This window comes from Myodes glareolus, chromosome 25 (assembly GCF_982192425.1).
Source record: "Myodes glareolus chromosome 25, mMyoGla1.1, whole genome shotgun sequence".
Classification (NCBI taxonomy): Eukaryota; Metazoa; Chordata; class Mammalia; order Rodentia; family Cricetidae; genus Myodes; species Myodes glareolus.
In genome coordinates, this window is record NC_142050.1 from 4,143,575 (window position 1) to 4,163,774 (window position 20,200).

The 20,200-nt window shown below is 39.5% G+C and overlaps 1 protein-coding gene across 3 annotated transcripts in view; it reads right to left on the bottom strand.

Moving 5' to 3' along the window:
* Nucleotides 1–2,677: 2,677 nt before the first annotated feature.
* Pon3 (paraoxonase 3) overlaps nucleotides 2,678–20,200 on the bottom strand; it is a 31,929-nt gene continuing 14,406 nt past the window's right edge. For 2 of the 3 annotated variants that reach the window (XM_087901669.1, XM_087901670.1), the window contains exons 4-10: nucleotides 19,555–19,720; nucleotides 17,295–17,351; nucleotides 12,883–13,009; nucleotides 9,058–9,258; nucleotides 7,430–7,511; nucleotides 7,080–7,208; nucleotides 2,678–2,982 (exon numbers count right to left, since the gene is read on the bottom strand). In XM_087901669.1, coding sequence (XP_087757795.1) covers nucleotides 2,824–2,982; nucleotides 7,080–7,208; nucleotides 7,430–7,511; nucleotides 9,058–9,258; nucleotides 12,883–13,009; nucleotides 17,295–17,351; nucleotides 19,555–19,720 — 921 coding nt within the window. In that variant the 3' untranslated portion in view covers nucleotides 2,678–2,823. The remainder of the gene's footprint in view (nucleotides 2,983–7,079; nucleotides 7,209–7,429; nucleotides 7,512–9,057; nucleotides 9,259–12,882; nucleotides 13,010–17,294; nucleotides 17,352–19,554; nucleotides 19,721–20,200) is intronic. The other variant, XM_048437009.3, reaches the window with a different exon arrangement.

Genomic DNA, 20,200 nt, shown 5'->3' on the forward strand with positions numbered 1-20,200 from the left:
TCCTGGAACTGCAGACAGTTGTGAGCTGCCATGTGGGTGCTGGGATTGGAATCCGTGCCCTCAGCCAGTGCTCTTAACCACTGAGCAGTCTCTGCAGGGTGGCCATGCGAGTTTCTGTCAGAGCTGGAGAAAGGGCTCAGTGGTTAAGCATGTATACTGCTCTTGTAAAGGACCGAAGTTCTCTTCCCAGCACTCACACTGGTCTGTCCACAGTTACTTGTAACTCCATCTCCAAGGGATTTGATACCTGGACTCTGAAACCTCCACACATACTTGGCATCCATAGACACAGAAATAAAAATTAAAGGTGAATCTGTTAAAAACAAAACAAGAAGCTATAAAGTCATTGTGTCTTCTGGGATTCCTTTTAGCCCATGGCAATATTTCCTCTTTTAAGTTTGTTTTGATTCATGACAATCAGCCCCCTTCACCTTTCAGTCTCTTTAAAGTCTTTGGATTTGATATTCTACAGTTTTATCAAGATATGGTATATATTTCTAATTTGCAATATGATTACTTTTAAGTATTTTTTCTAAATTCTTTTCTCATTCTTTTCTTCTGATTCCAATTTGTCACAAGTGTTGTCAGCTTACTTTAGCTACCCTATCTCTTTCAGATGTCTGTCTCTGCATTTCACTCTCCTTCTCTGGCTCATCTCTAGTTAAATTCACCCACCCTCCCCCCTTTCCTCACCCACTTCCCTTCCCATTTGGCCTTTTGTTCTTAGTACCTCATACAACCATATATTTCCTAAACAAACGATCTGGAAAACTTGAAAGCTAGTCTAGATTATTCTCCAGAAACTCAACACATAATTCATTCAATCATCCGTTACATTATCTGAGCATCGTGTGACCTTGTATTTTCTTGGAGCCTGCATAACCTCAGCAGGTAACAAATTATTTGCCTTTAGGAGGTTTACTGATGGACATTGGGTGACTCTCCAAGGACATACTTGCCTGGGGTCATCAGTATCCTAGAAGTCATTCTTACCAGACTGTCCAGTAAAGAGAGACCTTCCTGGTGCTTTGAAAGCAGATAGTGAAAAATGTATGCTTCATACTGCAAGAATCTCTGTGAACTCTCTTAGATTTTTCTGTTCATTATCGTTAAGAGTTAAATATTTTCAGTTTTGTTTTATCTAGTCCAAGTGTGTATTAGGTCCGTTAGGGCAGCTCTTTTAGTTTATTGTACTCTGAGTTTAAGAGTGTCTTTTATTTCTATTATACTTTAAGTATGGTTGTCAATTCTGAATGTCATCATTCTAGTAAATATAAGGTCTTTGTAGGCCTATTTATGGTGCATTTGTTTCCACTGTTTCGTTCTTATTTATGTAACGCCTTCTCTTCAGTTTTCATGAATGCCTATTTCTTTTCATTGGGAAAATATTTGTAGGATATTCTTAGCACATAGTATAAGGTCACAAGGGGACCTGCATTTGTTTCTGCAGGTGAGTAATAGTTCACTAACATGGCATAAGTGAACTCATAACTTGATACTTTTATTGCTATATAAAAATTTAGAATGTACATATATATGGTTTACTGGGTGTCGTTTTGAAGCATTATACTTTGTATAATATTTAAGTCAATGTAAATATATCTGTCTCCTTAAACATTTGCCATTCTACTAGGTTGTGAAAACATTCGATATCCTTTCTTCTATATTTTTGAAATATTGAGGACATTTTTGTTATCTATAGTAATCTCTTTGGGTAATAACACCCTTAAATTCCTTCACTCTATCTAATTATAACTTTGTACCCAATGATTAGCATCCCCCTCCACTACCAGAAAACCCCTACTCTCTCGGTCTCTGGTAACTACCATTATACGCTCAACTTCTCAGGACTTGAGATCTGTTCTGACCCTTCAGTTACAATCTAAGCTTCATCTTGAATGATGGAGGCATGTGATCATCAGTTCTCACCCTATCCAATCTCTCCCTTCTCTTTTTCTCAGCGCCAAGCCAACTTAGCCTTTGGGCTTCTCAGAGTCAACTGTGGAGCTAGTTTACATTTACTCTGACTTTAGATGGAGAGTCACCTTTTTGTAGTCTTTTTTTTAAACAAGAAAGCAATGTCTTTATTTATTCTTATCAAATTAAGTTTAGATTTGTCCTTACAACATGCCCTTTGGCCATAATAATTTTATTCATTTTAGACTTATTGGTGCCAGTCAGCTGGCATGCTTATTAAATGTTTATTGAGTTACTAATAGAGAAAGCTGAAGATGTCTGTCTCAAGGCCCTTCTTATATTCAGAGCCAAGATTAGTTACACTCACAATGGAAGTATCAGTATAAATAAAGTCTTATTCCATCACATCAGCACTAAGCTAGCTGATGAGGCTTGTCTATATCAAAGCTACGAGGCTTGTTTTGTCTTGTCTGTTTCAAAATCGTGTCCCCTGTATGACTATATTTTGGGGCAAAACCAAGTGCAAGGCAGGCTTTGGGGTCTCAAGATGAGAATTGTAAGTAGGAATACTTGATTGGAAGATAGTGTCCCACCCAAGAGAGCAATGAGAATAAGAATGGTAAGTAGTTAAACATTAGCTCTTTTCACTAGTCTGGACTGCAGCAACTTAGATTATCACAGTTGTGGGAGAAAATTTTGCTAAACAGTCACCAAGAAATACAAGCCTAAGTAACTAACTTGACTCTTGATTTCATAGGTGTAAGTTTCTGTACTCCTTTTATTTTCTCCATAAGAAAAGTCATACATATTTTTCTGGTAATTGCAAATAATTATAGTTCCATTTAGCATATAACTGTAATTTTACTTGTGCAAAATATGAAAAGTATGAAGACTTTTGAAAAAGATCTAGAGTTCACAGTACAGAGCTTTGTGAAACACAGTGCCTATGAGCATTTTCCCATGGTACACAGAAGCCACAGAGCTGCCCTGAAGCACAGAGCCGTTGTTGGTATAGAGTGTGCTCACCCTGGGCTTGTCTGACAAGGCATCCTGGATGCGTAGTACCTGTCAAGAGAAGGTCACTCATTAGTATCCAAGAAAAGCTATCTAGAGAGATTTCTCTTCCCAAGAATTCCGGAGCAAATGAATACTTTCAGAAACCACTAAGCTAAAATTTGGAAGTATATGAGAATTAAGTTTTCTTCTACAACGGTACTACTGTCCTAACAACATCTCTGCAAGATAATGGACTAGTTGTTAACATTAGTCAAATTCCTCTATAGAGACCTTCAGCAGTTTGATAATTTGGCATCCCTGAAGAAGAAACTTGGGTCTTATAAACACTTGTCTAACTCCTGAGTTGACAGTAATTCTCTGCCTGCGAATGTGCCTTTGACTGAGCCTATAGTATGGGGACAGAATCCCGGGAGAAGATGACTAATGGGCACCCAGTCAACTAACTCAACCTACTAGTCAAGATGGTGGCAGTCTTCACTGCTGAAGGACCCCATATCTGTGAAGCAGCTAAGAAACAGGAAGTAGGTGCAGGAGTTTGGACCTACAGCTGCCTAGAGCTGTTATTGATCCCCAGGATTAGCACATCCAGCTTTGCTAATCAGCAAACATAAGTTCTCAGGTTTCCAAGTAGCCTGGATGAAGTTCACTGGACAGGGTAGGGGTGGAGGGTGACAAAGACAGGAATAAAAGGAAAACAACTAACCATGAAGCAAAGGTTCCCCTTATTGATTCCTTGCAATAGAATGAAGCTTCAGGTTGTTTTCTTTGTTTCCTTTCATTTTTACTTTCATTCCAAGCTCTACCAACTTCATTTTGAGTTTGCTACATGAAAATAATGGAGCTTGGATCTCACACAGAAAGCACAAGGCAACTAAGTGGAGGGGTCAGCAAATGTGGAGAGGTAAGGCTGATTTAGCATGAATGGATGTTCAAACTTGAAAATGGGGACCTGAGAAACAGATCTTTAGCAAGTTTTCTATCATCTCACAGTAATATTTGCCTTCCATTTGGGCTGGCTAGATTTATGTAAACTTGACACAAGCTAGAATTATCTGAAAGGAGGGAATCTCCATTGAGACAAGGCCTCCAGAATATCATACTATAGGGCATTGTCTTAATTACTGATTAATGGGGAGGTCCCAGTCCATAGTGAGTGGTTCCATCCCCAGGCAGGAGGTCTTGGGATCAATAAGAAAGCAGGCTGAGCAGGCATGTTGAGCAAGCACCCTCTCCCCATGGCCTCCACATCAGCTGCTGCCTCCAGGATCCTGCCCTGCTTGAGTTCCTGTCCTGACTTCTTTCAATGATTAACAGTGATGTGGAAATGCAAGTCAAAAAACCCTTTCCTCCCCGACTTGCTTTGGTTGTGGTGCTTCATCACAGCAATAGTGACCTTAACTAGGACACACTTAGAGCAGACGCTTTGGCCAGGCACTTGTAGGGAAGCTCTGTCTGTCCCTAGGAAGGCAGCAAGGTGTACATCTGAAAAGGGGCAGCTGACTTGCTAGCTGGGGTAACAATTCTTCTTTTAGGCTAGTTTTTTCTTCTGAGATTAAATGTATGTATACATAAAATAATCATATGCATATATATGTAAATATATTAATTTTAGTTTATTATAAAAGAATCTAGGAGAAAGTCAGAACATGCTAACTAACTAAATCTCAAAGTCCAAGAAATAGTTCTGTCCGCTTGAGAGCTTCCATGTCGTAGAAAGGCAGGAGTCAACTGCATGATTTTTATGCCCTAGGTGAACATTTTAGCTCTTATTTCAATTACTGCATGATAGAACCTAGAATTTCTTCAGGCATTTAACTGGGTTGTTTTAAATCTTAAAAAAAACAAAAGGTGTAACATGAGCAAGGAAGTCAGGACCACCAGAGGAGCGAGATGGTGGGGCTGATCTAATGGGAGCTCACCAAGGCCAGCTGGACTGAGACTGAAAAAGCATGGGATCAAACCGGACTTTGAATGTGGCGGACAATGAGGGCTGACTGAGAAGCCAAGGACAATGGCACTGGGTTTTGATCCTACTGCATGTACTGGCTTTGTGGAAGCCTAGTCTGTTTGGTTGTGCACCTTCCTGGACCTGGATGGAGGGGGGAGGACCTTGGTCTTCCCACAGGGCAGGGAACCCTGATTGCTCTTTGGACTGGAGAGGGAGGGGGAAAGGAGCGGGGGAGGGGAAGGGAAATGGGAGGTAGGGAGGAGGCGGAAATTTTTTAATAATAAAAAAATAATAAAAAATAAAATAATAAAAACAAAACAAAAACAAAAAGTGAAAGGGGAAAGCTATCACTTTCGAAGTTGGTGTGTTTTTAATTTATTTTACATAAGTGTAAATGTGAAAAAATTAATAATGAAACTACATAAACATATGCCATGCTTTAGATATCTCCATACAATAGGCATCAGCGATATAAAAAGGCTGATGGGTAGATAGCAAGTGAGTGCTTGGAAGCTTGTATTCACTGCCTATTTTCACTTTGTAAACACAGAGCAAAAGTTGATATACTTTGTTGTTAATTTCAAATAAAAATAATTAAAAAACAGTCATATTCTTCAATAAAAATGACCCCTCCTGGGTCAATGAAGAAGCTAAGAAAATTTGAATCTCAGTTTTGCAACTTCACAAACAAGTCATCTTTCTTCAAAGCCACAGCTTCTCGTCTCTTTCTGTCTTCAATCCAGGACCTTCAAGCCCAGGCCTTCTTAGCAGTCTTTACCCTCTTCCTAACCGTGTTGTTTTTTCCTGCACAACTTACCATCTATGCAATTTATATGTTCCTTTTATAAATGAACTTATATGTTCATGAACTTACATGTTCATTTAGTATTTGTCCTTCTCTGCTCTAAGATTGGGGTCTTGATATGGTTTTTTTTTTAATGATTGTTTAAGTTTTATTTTATTGTTTTTGTTTGTTTTTGTATGCATGTGTGTTGAGCAGGTGGGCACACAGGTGCAGGCATACAGGTCGCATCACTTGCAGAGGTCAAAAGATAACTTTTATGAGTTGGTTCTCTCCTCCCATGGTAGAACCAAGGATTGAACTTAGGTCATTGGGCTTACATGGCAAGTGCTTTATACCATCTTATCAGCCTGTATGTATTTTATTTTCCAAGAGAGCCCAAACATTAAAACAATATCTGGCAAAATGTAAGTGTCAAAAAAAATAAGTCATTTCAAGAATGTGTGAAAGAATTTGTAATAGTTAAATTCAAGGGAGATTTAAAATTTATTATTATTTTTCAACTCAGTGTCATAGAAAATGCAGTGTTATGCAATTGGTTTAAATGCTGCAGATAATTCATGGTTTTTACTTCAGAAGGTAAACTTTTAAAATTAAAAAAAAATCTTTTAAAAGGAAACACTTTTGAACACTATCATATTTATTAGAACCTGAGAATAAAAATTCATCTACTTCAGAGACTCAAGTCAGGTTTGTGCAGGCTTGATGCAGGCTGTGTGCTCCGTGGTGTGAACAGAGATGGTTCTAGGCATGTCCCCCTCTCTGCCCCACTGCAGCAGCTCCTCGGAGCTTGCCTTCTATGGGAAACACAGTAGGGCCATCTATGCCAATATAACCTATCAAACTCATCTTTCCTCATTACTCTTAATAGCAAAGCACTTGCCAAGCTAGGATCTGATGTGGGATTCCCCTCTGCATACCATTAGTTAATAAAGAAGCTTCCAGCCTATGGTGGGGCAGAACACAGCTAGGCAGGGGGGGTGGGGTGGGGTTGAGGGTAGGGTGGGGTGTGGGGTGGGGAGGCTGGGGATTAAACTGAATTCTGGGAGGAAAACAGCAGAGGCAGTGAGAAGTCATGTAGCCACTGGCAGGAGACAAATGCACCAAAATTTTGCCCTAAAGTCACAGCCATGTGGCAATACACAAATTAGTAGAAATGGGTTGATTTAAGGTATAAGAGTCAGAAATATAGCTAATAAGCCAAACAGTATTGCAATTAATACAGATTTCTTTGTGATTATTTCGGGAGTCTGGGTGGCTGGAATATATATATATAAATGTTTATTCAGTTCTAGAATGAAAATGTGACCTACATAAACATAAATGCCCTCAACATCACCTCAGCAAATTTTCACTCTTGCAGAGATGCCTGTAAGTTCCAGAATCAGTACTTACTTCTGACCCTGGAGGATCCTCAGGGTTGTAAACCAGTAGCTTTGAGGGGTTAGGATGGCATCCTGCCAAAATGTCTCCTGTGGCAGGGTCCACAGTTAAGTTGTCCACCAATGTTCCCAAATGAATTACCTTCAACAAAGAGAAAGCGGTGAGGACATTATCTCAGCGTTCGCTGCCATCCCCCTCCCTCCCGCCTACAATTCTTCCTGGTACTGGACGCTGGTATTTTTAGGAAGCTTTGTGATTGCACTCTAAAAGTATAAATAGCCATGGGTCCTTAAAACCATTCCTGGATCAAATATGAAATATACGTGGAGCCTTGCTGTATGGGCTAGCTGGGGAGCTCTTACCTTCTCTTGAGTTAAATTCCAATTATCATGTTTTTTCAATACGTGAATGTTCTTAGCCATTACATCAGCTACATAAACATACCTGTAAAGCATGTAACACTTAATGTTTAAATGAGTAGTAACATATGACATTGTCTTCTTTTTGGAGAACAAATGTAAAATTCACATTGGTTTGAAGTACTACAGTGATGTTTTTCTACAATGCTATAAAAGTAGATAACAGAGTGGAGAGTGATAATTTCAATGTTATTAAAATGTTCTAGAGGCTTTTAATGTGAAAAGTGACCATGAAGTAAAAAGTAATATTGTAGATAGCATATAGGGTCGATCTCATTACTTAGGAGTTACAATATTTTTTTTCAATTGAATGAGGTAGGAACATCCTTCCAAGGCTAAAGAGCCCATACTTCCACACTTAGAGCTTGAAAGAACAATGGTGTGGCCCTGGAGCTCAAGTGCACTGTGCTTTCCAAACAGGGAAAATGCACAGAGGCATTTTGTTTTTGTTGTTGTTGGTGGTGGTTTGCTTTTGTTTTATTATTTATTTATTTTTGCTTTTTGAAAAAGGGTTCTACTATGTAGTTTGGGTGTCCTGGAACTCACTATGTAGACCAAGCTGACCTCACTATCATAGATTTTTTTCCTGCCTCTTCCTCCCAAGGTCTGACATTAAAGACATGCACCACTACATCCAGTCCAAAGGCATTTTATACAAAGATCATCCCCACTCATGATCTCAAATCTAAATGTTGTTATTCATAGACTATCTGTGTTTTTAAAACTTTTAAGTCTTAATTCTTTTCCTGGAATGTTCTCATCTAAAATTTCATATAGCAAGTTTTGTTGTCAGACTGTCTTTGATTCACCAGTCCCCAAATAACTACATGGAGACTTACTATTATGGCAACTTGGCCTTCAGCTTAGGCTGGTTTCTAACTAGCTCGTATAACTTCAAGAACCCACATTTTTTAATCTATGTTCTGCCACATGACTCCATTACCGCTCTTCAGTATGGCACTAGTTCCCAGTTGGCCGGGGAAATCCAGGGCTAGATTCCTCCTCCTTCCTCTTCCTCTCTTTCCCAGGAAGTCCTGCCTATCTTCTTCTGTGAGCTATTGGCCATTCAGTTCTTTAGTAAACCAATCAGAAGGTGCCTTGACAAATACATAGTGTACAAAGAAAATTATCCCACAACATGTTCATGTTTCTTAAAAGTATTCATGGAATTATCATAAGTCTGCCAACTTCACCATCACATGTTTAAGGCAGGTTTCTTTCTCTAATAAGAGCTTTTTAGTTAATATGGTCTTATAGATGTGGTTAAATACCTTCCTTCTGCACTTATAAGGGACAAAGATATTGCATATTCATCCTGTTTTTAGAAAGAATATTGGAAAAAGTGCATTTCATTATGTAAGAATTTTGAACAAAAATTATTTTTTAAGTCTCTTTTTTCCTGGAGGGTACTTGAAATTGAAGAAAACAAATAGTTTTTAGTATCACATATTTCATGTGAACTCTGAGCACTCCACTCACACACTGACTGCTTGAGCTTAAGGGAACTCTTGAGCCAAGGAGCTCTTCAAAGTGTTCGAGACAAAGGGCAGAACTACCCTGAAAGCACATACTTTTGATCTAGTGAGACTGTGATTCCATTGGCAGAACTAAATCCTTGGGCCACGACTTTGACCTCTCTTGGGCTGTAGAAAAGAACGTAAGTCCACTGAAAGTCCATGAACATCTCCAGAAGTATCAAGAAGTAGCTGGTAAAGTAGTGGTCTCTTGTAGCATAAAACTGCTCTGGCCCAACAACCACAATGTCATTCACACTGGAAAGAAAAATTGAGAGAAACTCAAAAGATACTCGAATATCTTGATTATTGACAAAGACCTAGATTACCATGTTTATCAGTTTTAAATGACAGACTTCAATTAAAATGAATTAACTAATCCCATAAAACGTTCTGACTTTACTTCCACATGCTTTACTTTGGCTATTTATGATTTTAAATAAAAAATGAATATGAATACTAACAAACTCTAGACTTGTAGATGTTAAGATGATTTTCTGTGACAGACATAATATCTTTGTTTTCCTTTAGAATGAGGTTTAATTATTAAAGTTAAGCACTATCATGTGACTTTTTTGACCAAAAAAGTATATGTATGTATGTATATATATAATTTTGTTTGTTGATTATTGAGATATCCTGTTGTCCTGGAACTTCCCAAATAGACTAGGCTGGTAGACCAGTAAGCCCTAGGCATCTACCTATCTTTGCCTCTGCAACACCAGGATTATAAGCACATGTTACCATGTGTAGCCATTTTTTACATGAGTTCTGAGAATCAAATTCCAGTCCTCATGCTTATAAGACAAGCTTTTTAACTGCCTGAGCCATCTTCCCAGGCTTCTTAATGAAAAACTTGAGGAACCAATAAGAGATCCATGGTATTTTAACAGAAACAAGCAATCTTTCTGACGGCATACTATTGTGGTTCTCTGAGGAACCTATGTGAGGACAATCTGACACAAGGTCCTGATCAGCACATACAGCATGAGTGAGGAAATAAAAGAAAACCACACAGTTTTGACCCATAGGCATTCCTTCCTGTCATTATAGGCTAACCAAGTCTATCTCTAAGCAGGTAGGATACCCTTTCTTTCCTTCTTTCTTCTCTCTCTATTTCTCTCTATATATAAATATTTCTCTCTTTCTCTCTCTTTCTTTCTTTCCCATTGTTGTTTTGTTTTTTGTTTTTGGCTTCTCTGTGTAACAGCCTTGACTGTCCTGGAACTTACTCTATAAACCAGGCTGGTCTTGAACTCAAAGATTTGCCTACCTCTGCTTTATGAGCACTGTCACTAAAGGCACTGCCACACCCAGTCCTTTATGTTCTTTATTTCAAGAAAGTGTTTAATGTCATAATACAACCAATATTTGGGAAAAGAAAAATGCGGCTTGAAAATTAAAAAGAAAGATGAAAGATATCTTAGATTTATTTATTTGCGTGTGTGTGTGTGTGTGTATACACCCGAGAGTTCTTCAGCATGTCTGCTACAGCACATGTGCAGAGGTCAAAGGGCAGCTTGTTGGAGTCCATTCTCTCCTTCCACCATGTATGTCCTGGAGATCAACCTCAGGCTGCCAGCAATTGCAAGCACCTTCACCCATGAAGCCATTTCATGACCCTAAAGCATTTTTATTTTGTTTTGTTTTAAAGAGATAAAATTTTAGGAAAGGGAAATTTGGATAAGGAAAGGAAATATTTTGTAATTTTCATGCAGTGTACCCTGTCACTGGCTTATTCATCCTTCCTGACTCATCCTAAGTGCCCCTTCTTCCGAAAGATCTCCAGTGACATCACGAATGACATTAGTCTTGCCGGGGACCCTGCATCAAATCCCCCTGGCTTCCTCCTGTGACTCTATTTCCCCCTTGGTGCTTGTGTTGTGTGTGTCATAACCACCCTCACGCTCCTCCTTAGAACCTTGCAGCTCCCCTTGACTCTTTCCACTGCCAAGAAGGACCAAATTCAACCAGTCCTGGGGAGACTGGGTCTGACAGATCTCCCATGGGTGCCACTTCACAGTGTCTTACCCTCTATGTTGGCAACTTGCCTCCCACTTCAGACTTGTCGCTGTCAAAACATAGGATGCCACTGAGATAGACTTGAACACACACGAGTGGGCATGGTAAGGGTGAGGAGGCCCCCTGGGCCACCGTTGACTAAGAGGAGATGAGATTGCATGATAAACTCTTCCCTCTTTCTTGCCTTGGTGAGATCATTGTGAAATAAGGTTCATGTGGCTGCTTCAGCTGTGTCATCCCTGCACTCAGCAACAGCTGACTGGACAGAGCTTTCCCACACTTCCTCACGTATGTGTTTCCTGGGTCGGCCATAACAAGCTACCATCAATTGTACAGATTAGAACAACAAAAGTTTTTATAACACAGTTTTACAGAGCAAGAACATGGATGAAGGAGCTAGCAGAGCAATATTCACAGAGTCTGTTCCCAAGATGCTGTGGGAAGACCTGTTTTCTGACTTTTCCAGATTGAGGCAGCTTTCACTGAGTTGGAGATCTCGCACTCAGTGTCGGTATGGTATCTATTGTTGTATGCCGGTCTTCTGTATCCGTCTGCCTTCTAACTGATTAACAATATATCATATGTACTATAGTAAGACTTTGTCTGTAATTACCTCTGCAGATTTTTTTTAAGTAAGGTCACATTCTGAGGTATGTGTGGTAGGAATTTAAACACATATTTTTATATAAAATTTTAGATGTACGAAATTTGGATGATGGAAAATATTTTACAGTTTTGCAGGACATAATTTAACTAATAACATTTCCCATTTTTTACTTCAGGCTGATCTCTGACTTAAGTGTTCTAGGACTGAAACCCTACAGGGGCATTTTCTAGTACTCCCCCTGTGAGGTCATATGCTCCCCATAACCTGCCGATGAGGTAAGACTCCTCAACGAGAAAAGCTCACTTTACTGTGAGACTGAGGCACAACGTAAGTGATGTTTTCTTCCCCAGAATCCTGTGAGGTTCTGGTCCACTGTGGCTCAGTACCTAGTGGCGTGCTTCCTTCATAAAAGAAAAATCCTTTGTTATTTAAGAGTTGAAATGGGCTAGCCACTAAAAATTTTAATTTTCTAAATTCAGTAAGAATGTTGATCATTTCAAATTAAGAACTCAGCATGGAGCCCTGAGGGACTCAGGCCGACTTGATGATTATGCCAGGCACAAACTGACTCGGTGACCCTATCTGGCCCACTGCTTCCACAAGACTCATCTTACTCTTATTTGTTACTAAATGCTAGGTGAAAATTTAGTTTAAGTATTTTGACATAACACTTGGTACACAATCAACATTTAATAAAGGTTATTTTTATTAGTGCCCGCAGGTTGATTTGTTTGATTTTTTTAATCAAATTTTTCTTTTAAAAACTGGGTACAAAGAACTAAGCCACCTGGAGATTGTTTCTAACACCTGAGGGTAAGGCTCTGAGAATGCCACCTACACGGACAAGTGCAAAAGGGAGTAGGTATTTAAAGAGAACACAGTATTGAGCTGCTGTGGCAAAGACGTTGAAATTAGAGCTGGGAATCTAATTGAGCATCTTTATAGGATTAAAAGCTTTCAAAAAGTTGGAAAATAGAGAGACATTTAATACTGAACACCGCAATTTCTAGTGAAGTCTCTCCATGGGAAGCTCTAGAAAATTCTGGAGGAAAAACTACTGCAAAACAAAAGTTAATGGATGCCCACTGAGCCAAACAAACAAACAAACAACACCCCCAGAGGCAGTGTAAAGCAAATAGAAGTACAGCGAAAGGTTTTAATTTTTAATAAAAATTATAAAAAAATTATAAAAAAAAATAAAACCTTTAATAAAGGTTTAATAAAACCTTTAAATAAAGGTTTTAACTCCTTACCTCTTGAGGAGTTCGTGTGTTATAGTCTTCAGGTGGATGAGAGAACGCTGTTGTTCTTCGAATCTAAATATTTCCACAGTAGAATCCATGTGAGGATGGTTCACAACATAAAGATACACGGTGTTGTCTAAAAGGGGTGGGGTGGGTATAATTTCAAAGGAAGATGTAATTTCCAAGTATACTTTTCTTGCAACCATTATTAGAATTCTTTAAAAACCTGATCATCTCTCAAGGCTTTGGTTTTGTCTTGAGATGGGGTCTTGTTGTGTTACACAGACTTACCTTGAAGTTCTAGGCTCCAGTCCGGAGTGGCTGGGACTACATAGGCCTGCACTACTGTGCAGGGGTTTCCTTTAGGTATCTTGCATGTCCATTAGACGGATCATTAACACCAATGCTAGATCCTTCTGGTTTTGAAGAAACTGAAACTCAAACTGGGGGGTAACCCACTGATTTTTACCAACACCAAGAAACAGAGCAGACACAGGTGCTCGTGCAATGGTCTCTGGCCTCACCAGCAGAGCCTCTTTACGGAGAGGCTACAGCAATACAGTGGGAGGTAAACACCTATAATTTCCCTGGATGGTCTTCCAATACATGACTGAGAGCAAGCTAATCTCTACTGAGAATGTTTAGGACAAGTCACAAATATCGACATTTCAAGAGAAGTTCAAGAAATCACAGGGCATGTGATTGCGTTAAAGCAAACATAATTGTTCCCCAGTTACACAATAAATTTCTAGCACTAGTCAAATACCTGAGGTTCAGTAGCAACTTAGAGGACATGAAAAGTCAATATGCCAAAGGAAACAAACCAATTATTCTGCATATCACCAGCCTCAAAAATGTCCCCGCCTTGCTGTTTTCACTCTGGAATTCAACTGCTGTGAGACTGACAGTAGTGGCCTTTCCTGACTTATCACAAGACGTGGGTCTCAATTTTTGAGGGACTGGCCCCATCCTCTCGCTGTGAAACTCGTTCTGTGTTCGTCCGTATTCCGTTCCTTTAGGTAGACATCAACCATGGAATGGGGGCAAGTCTGAGTCCTCACATGCAATCTTTACACTCAGAACCCCTGAGCACACTGAGCTGTTCTGTGCAAAATATGGAGAGCCGCTCCCCCACAGGGAAATCTCTCCTTTGATCTGATCTTACTGTGTTATAGGGTCCAGCTGTTGGCAACAGAACGTGGATTGGGTTTTAGGCTCCAAGCAGACACTTTTGAGAGATGAAGTATGGCAGTCATTCACTCTGCCCTGACTTTACCCATTCTTATGCTTCTGCTGGATCTTTCTTCCATAGAAGAGAGAGATGCTTTGTAAAGATAAATGTGTTTTCTCTCCTCACTCTATCCTGACTGTCTTCTGTGTAATGTTTTGGTCTGGTGAATTAGTCTCTTAATCGAGAAAGGTGAATAAATCAATAAAATGGGCTGTCAGTCATAATACATTCAAATTCTGGAAGCCCATATGTAAGTCCGGCAGTTAATCCATAAATCAACCCCATCTTCGAATACCAGCTGCTGATAACTCTAACATTCTATGCAGCACAGTGTCAGGAAAAGAAGGTTTGATTTGGGGGATTAAGTACAATGTGGTTCCCTAGTTTTACCCCATAAAAGATACAAGGTAAGTAAAACCACCTGGCTTCTCACTCTGAAGCAGTCATTTGCTCAACCAAGTCAATGCTGAGCTGCGTTTCTCTGTGCTCCAGTGCTTCTCCATGGAGAAGTTTTAAGAAGTATGAAGTGGGGTGTTTAAAAGCTGCCCTGGCCATAAAATCCATATTCACGTGTCACTGAACACCTGCTTGCTCAGTTCCTAGTCTGTCTCAGTCACTGTTCTTGACCCTCAGATTCCAGTAATAAGCATGTGACATACACTTTTAGGGTGAACATACCCAGAGAAGACAAAGGAGGAAAAACTAGCGAATAAAGTAGAAACAAAGAATTCTAGAGAAGGAAGACACCACTTTATACAATGGCACCTGCACACTCAAGGGACTCACAAATTTAAATTAGTTTGGTATTAAGGGCTATGAACAAGCAAAATGTATCAGAGATTGTTATTTTCAAAGTGGATAATGTGTGACTTGTTTGGGGGGAGTTTCTGGAGATATGAGTCATATGTCATTAAATTTGGTCATGTAATATTCAGGGAGTTTCAGTATATTCATAGAGTTGTGCATTAATAATCACTACCTAATTCCAGAATATTTGCATAAGACCCAAAGAAATCCCTCATTGTTTAGCTGTTGTCCTCCGTTTCCCCCTCTTTCCGGCCTCTGTCGACTACTGGTATACATTTTGTCTGTATAAGTTTGCTTACTGGATGTTTCATGTAAATGGAATCAATCGATTAGTGACCTTTAGTGACTGAATTCTTCCACGTACCATAGCCTTTCCAGGTACATCTGTGTCGTAGCACGTACCTGCAACTTATTCTTTCTATTGTCATATGATGCTCTGCTTGAGAGTCATGCGGCCTGTTCATCAGCTAGTGGGCATGTGGGTGCTGGGAGAAATGCTGCCGTGACATTTGTGTAGTCACATGTGTGTGGAGGTGTTTCCAGTTCTGTTGCTCACATGCCACACAGTGAAGCTGCCATGTCACATTGTACCATCATACTTGGAACTGACATTTGCCAAGGCAGTCCCATCATTTCACAGTGGGGCCCAATTTCTCAACATCTTGGCTTGTACTGTGTGTGTGTGTGTGTGTGTGTGTGTTGTGTGTGTGTGTATTGCATGTGGTTGTTAAATGGCATTTGTGGGCCCGGATGTTTGTGTCCCCACTTGGGGTCAGGAACAAAGAATCTGAGCCTGTGGCTCAGCTCTTCCCGCCTGGACAGACAGCAGGATCAGGCTTAGGTAGGCGGGAGAGCATGGCGGATTCCCACCACCATACACAGAGGTGTTTCCAGGCTGCGCAGTGCTCTGCGTGGCAGATTTGGCTGTAACTCAGAAAGAAAGAGTTTATGTGCCGCACGCTCAGTATCAGAGTTAAAGTGCTGAGTGTGGCTCTTACCTGGTGGCCCCAGAGCCAGCAGAAATGGTACGTTCATCATTTTGAAATTAGAGAGAGGTGGAGCCGACATCCAGAGCAGCTCCGCCATGCTAGCAGTGCAGTGCGCACGGCTCATAGGCACAAGTGGCTCCACCATGTTGGACTGGGCGGGGAGAGTAGGCAGTACCTGTATTTGACCTGGGATTGTCACAGCTTAGATTCTTAACAGCTTAGCATTTTAAAAGCTCTTGAAGACAGTAGAGAATTAAAGAAAATGAAATAGGACAGATTCAGCCATAAAAGACCTCTAAATGGGTCATAGTGTTAGATAGACATATGTAGGCTTGGGAGAAAGAGAAAGTATTAAAAAGTCATAAAGTAAAGTCTTTAAAGAGACAGAGTACAGATAGGTATAGATTAAAAGAAACAAAGAAAAATAAGCCACATAAAAAAGGAAAATTCACAGAGAGCCAGGATTATGTATATTATTGTATTTTCTTTAAATGTTATTTTTACTGTAAAGGAGCTATGTACAGAGGCACATCTCATTATGTGGGCTGCTAAGATAAACCACGATGTATATTATAAAGGTATCTTGACTTCAAAATTTGGGTCTAAGGATATGATGCTTTGGAAAAGCGGTTCTTCTTTTGTTTTCACAGAAGATGAGACCCTGTGGATTGCTTCTAGACCGATATGGTATGATAGACCACGCCCTCCTGAAAGGTTGCTGTGAATACCCTCAAAAACTTACTTTGCTCAACTATCGACTGAGATGAACCTAGCACACAGGATACACCATGAAAGACCTGATTAACAGCGCCCCCATACAACTCGAAGCAGTTTGAAGAAAAGAATCTGTGCCCACATTCCCAAATATTATTTATAAATGTTCTTTTACATTTAAAGGGGGATATGATATAGATATGAATAATTTACATTAGTATAAATTTTGCTTTGTTGATATAAATTTAAGGTCAATTTTGTTATATGTATATGTATTAATGATCTTGATTAAGGTATTGTGATTGTGTAATTCATTTAAAAATGTAATGTATAATTAGGAAATATAGGTTGTTTTAGATAATCATCAATAATAGTCAAGCCTGCAGTCATGTTAGTTAGATTTTCTAGATGTGCATAGATATATTTCAGATGGATAGGCTTTCTACATATCTTTCAAAGACTACAGAATATGACATTTAAAATGTTTTAATAACTTAGGGCTTTTCATGACAATGAGACACGTCTGCTCCTGGCAGCACCAAGCTACTTCCTGAGGAAGATGGGCATTGAAGAGGCTCCTTATGGAGTTTGATAGCCATTTGGGCAAGAAACTGCTCTTGCCTGGACTGTTGCATAAACTTGATATGAAGAACCCACAAAGAGAGGACTGCAGAACTTGCCTATAGGTGAGATGATCCTTTGGGGTTCCTGATTCATGAAAGAGTCTGCAAAACATTCTGCAGGATACAAAAGAAATTGACTGAACTGTCTTTGAATTTTCCTGCTTCATGGAAATGTCTGCTGGATACTATGGTCTTATAGGCTGAAGATGGATGCCCCAATGGTACAGAATAACTTTGTGTGACTGTATAGGCAGCAAGATGTCTCTGTCATTTCTAGAGTTTTGGAAGTTGCTTGCTTCTTGTTTACTTGGATAATATTATATCCTTCTGGAGTCTTTGATGAAGTTGAAGAATGGCTCATCAGAGTTATAGTTTTCCATTGTTATGATGAAAGATAAAATAGATATAAATATTGTAACTGTAATTCTTGTTTAATAACTGTTTTGTTATATGTAATTTTACTATGTTAAGGTTAAAGCCTTTCTTTTTTGTTTAAACAGAAAAAGGGGAAATGGTGTAGGAGGTCCTTCTATATTTGTGTTGCTTTTGTTGGTTAAATAAAGAAAACTGCCTTGGCCTTTTGATAGGGCAGAAACTTAGGTAGGAGGGGAAAAGAGAATTGAATTCTGGAAGAAAGAAGGCAGGGAGAGAGAGCTACCATGGAGCTTGCCACCAGGTCAGACATGCTGAATCTTTTCCAGTAAGCCACGACCTCCTGGTTCTCCACAGATTACTAGAAATGGGTTGAATCAAGATGTAAGAATTAGCCAAGAAGAGGCTAGATGTAATGAGCCTGGCAATAATTTAATTAATACAATTTCTCTGTTGTTATTTTGGGGGCTAAGCTAGCTGGGTGATGGGACACAGCCTGACACTTATCTTACAACACGTGTAAGTGTGTGTGCATGTGTATGCTCATGCATGTGCATGTATGAATGCATACATGTGGGCTGTTTGCACATGAGTAGATATCAAGTCTAAAACAGGACACTGGGTGTCTTCCTCTATTTCTCTTTGCCATATTGTCTTGAGACAGGGTCTCTGGCTGAACTGGAAGTTCACTATTTTGCCTACAATGGTTGGCTAGTGAACTCTGAGGATCCACCGGTCTCCTCTCTCAATATTGGAGTTTCAGAAATAAACAACCATATTTGGTTTTTTAGGTAGGTGCTGAGGATTCAAACTAGGGTGTCTTTGCTTGAAACCAAGTGCTGTTACCATCTGACCTATGAGCCCAGTCTCTTATCTCTTTTATTATTGTCATCCTTGTGGATATGAAGAAGTGACTTATTTTGAGTTTATTTGCATTTCTCAAAAAGCTGGAAATGTCGAACACCTCTTAACATCTCATTGAGCATTTGTAGACTTTTCTAGTCTATTTGTCTATTTTCTAGTCTAAATGTTTATTCAGATACCTGTCCATGTTTAAATTGGGCTATTTGTTTTTTGAGTATTAAGTTGTGTGCGAATAGTTTTATGTCAACTTGCCACAAGTTAGATTCATTGGAAATGAAGGCACTTCATTTGAGAAAATGCCCCCATAAGTTCCAGCTGGAAGGCATTTTCTTAATTAGTAATATGTGTGGAAGCCTGTTGTGAATGGTACCAAACACACAGGAAAGCAGACTGATCAAGCTATGATGAACAGATCAGTAAGCAGCACTTCTCCATGGCCTCGGGATCAGCTTCTACATCCTGGTTCCTGCACTGAGTTCTTTCTCTAGTAATGAACAACGATGTGGAATTGTAAATCAAATCCTTTCCTCTTCAGCTTGCCTTGGTCATGGTGTCTCCTCACAGTTATATATATATATATATATATATATATATGTGTGTGTGTGTGTGTGTGTGTGTGTGTGTGTGTGTGTGTGTGTATGCTCTCTTAACTAGACATATTATTTTGCAGATATTATCTGTCATTCTTTAGGCTTTCTTCACTTTCTTAGCAGTATTTTTAGGTACAAAATTATGGTTTCAGTTTTCATGAACAACATTTATCTCTGCTTGCCCTTATACTATGATTTCGAGTGTTATATTACTACTTTCAAAAGTTTGTATATTTGATTTCTCTGGACAGTATTCAAGCAGGTTATGTTAGTCGAATAAGAAAAAGAGTGACTTCCTCCAATCCCTCCTATCCACTCTTTTTCAGAACAATGTTTTAAAATGTTTTTTGTGCATATTAAGATTTCTGCAAAGATTGTGCACATTTCTTTGTTGGAATAGCACCTGCCCTCTACCCATAACCCAGATGCTGAGAAGTAGGGATCTATGGCATCTCTCCCCCATCCCCCTGTTCTTTGTCACCTGGTTTTACCTTTGTCGACGAAGGTACTGATCCCATGCGGGTTTAGTGGTTCTTTGTCAAATCCATTACTGATTTTCAGCACTTGTGCCTTTGGGTTTTGTTCATTCAAATCCATCAGGAAAATTCTTCCTGGTTTGTCTGGTGCAAAATTTGGCATGCCTGGATATTTTAATCCCTTTAGAAACAGAGAGTCAGTCTACACTGATATGCATATTAAAGAGTCAGTTTACACACACACACACACACACACACACACACACACACACTTAAATGAAAGTCCACACACATACTCTTATTTAAATGACATTTTCATAGGGAAGTCAGAATCCCAAAGCCAAACAAAAATGTTCCAGGTTCTGCACTTCATTTTGATTTTGGGGATTTTTCACTCTGTCAGCTGTAGCCATTATCTGATCTGGGGGAAGGGGGTCAGCAATGTCATGCCAACCTTGGCTATGAATACAGAAAGAGCCGTATTTGAGATAAGAAACCATTTTCAATTTAGGAAGAGTTAAACCACAGATTACAATGCCAGGGACCAAGCTGTGTTACTTTTTCAGAGTCTTTTGGTCTGCCTAGGTCTTGGAGTGCTCATCCATAAAATGAAACGACTGAAACTATGATGGCCAAGATCTTTCCACTCTTGATATCTGAA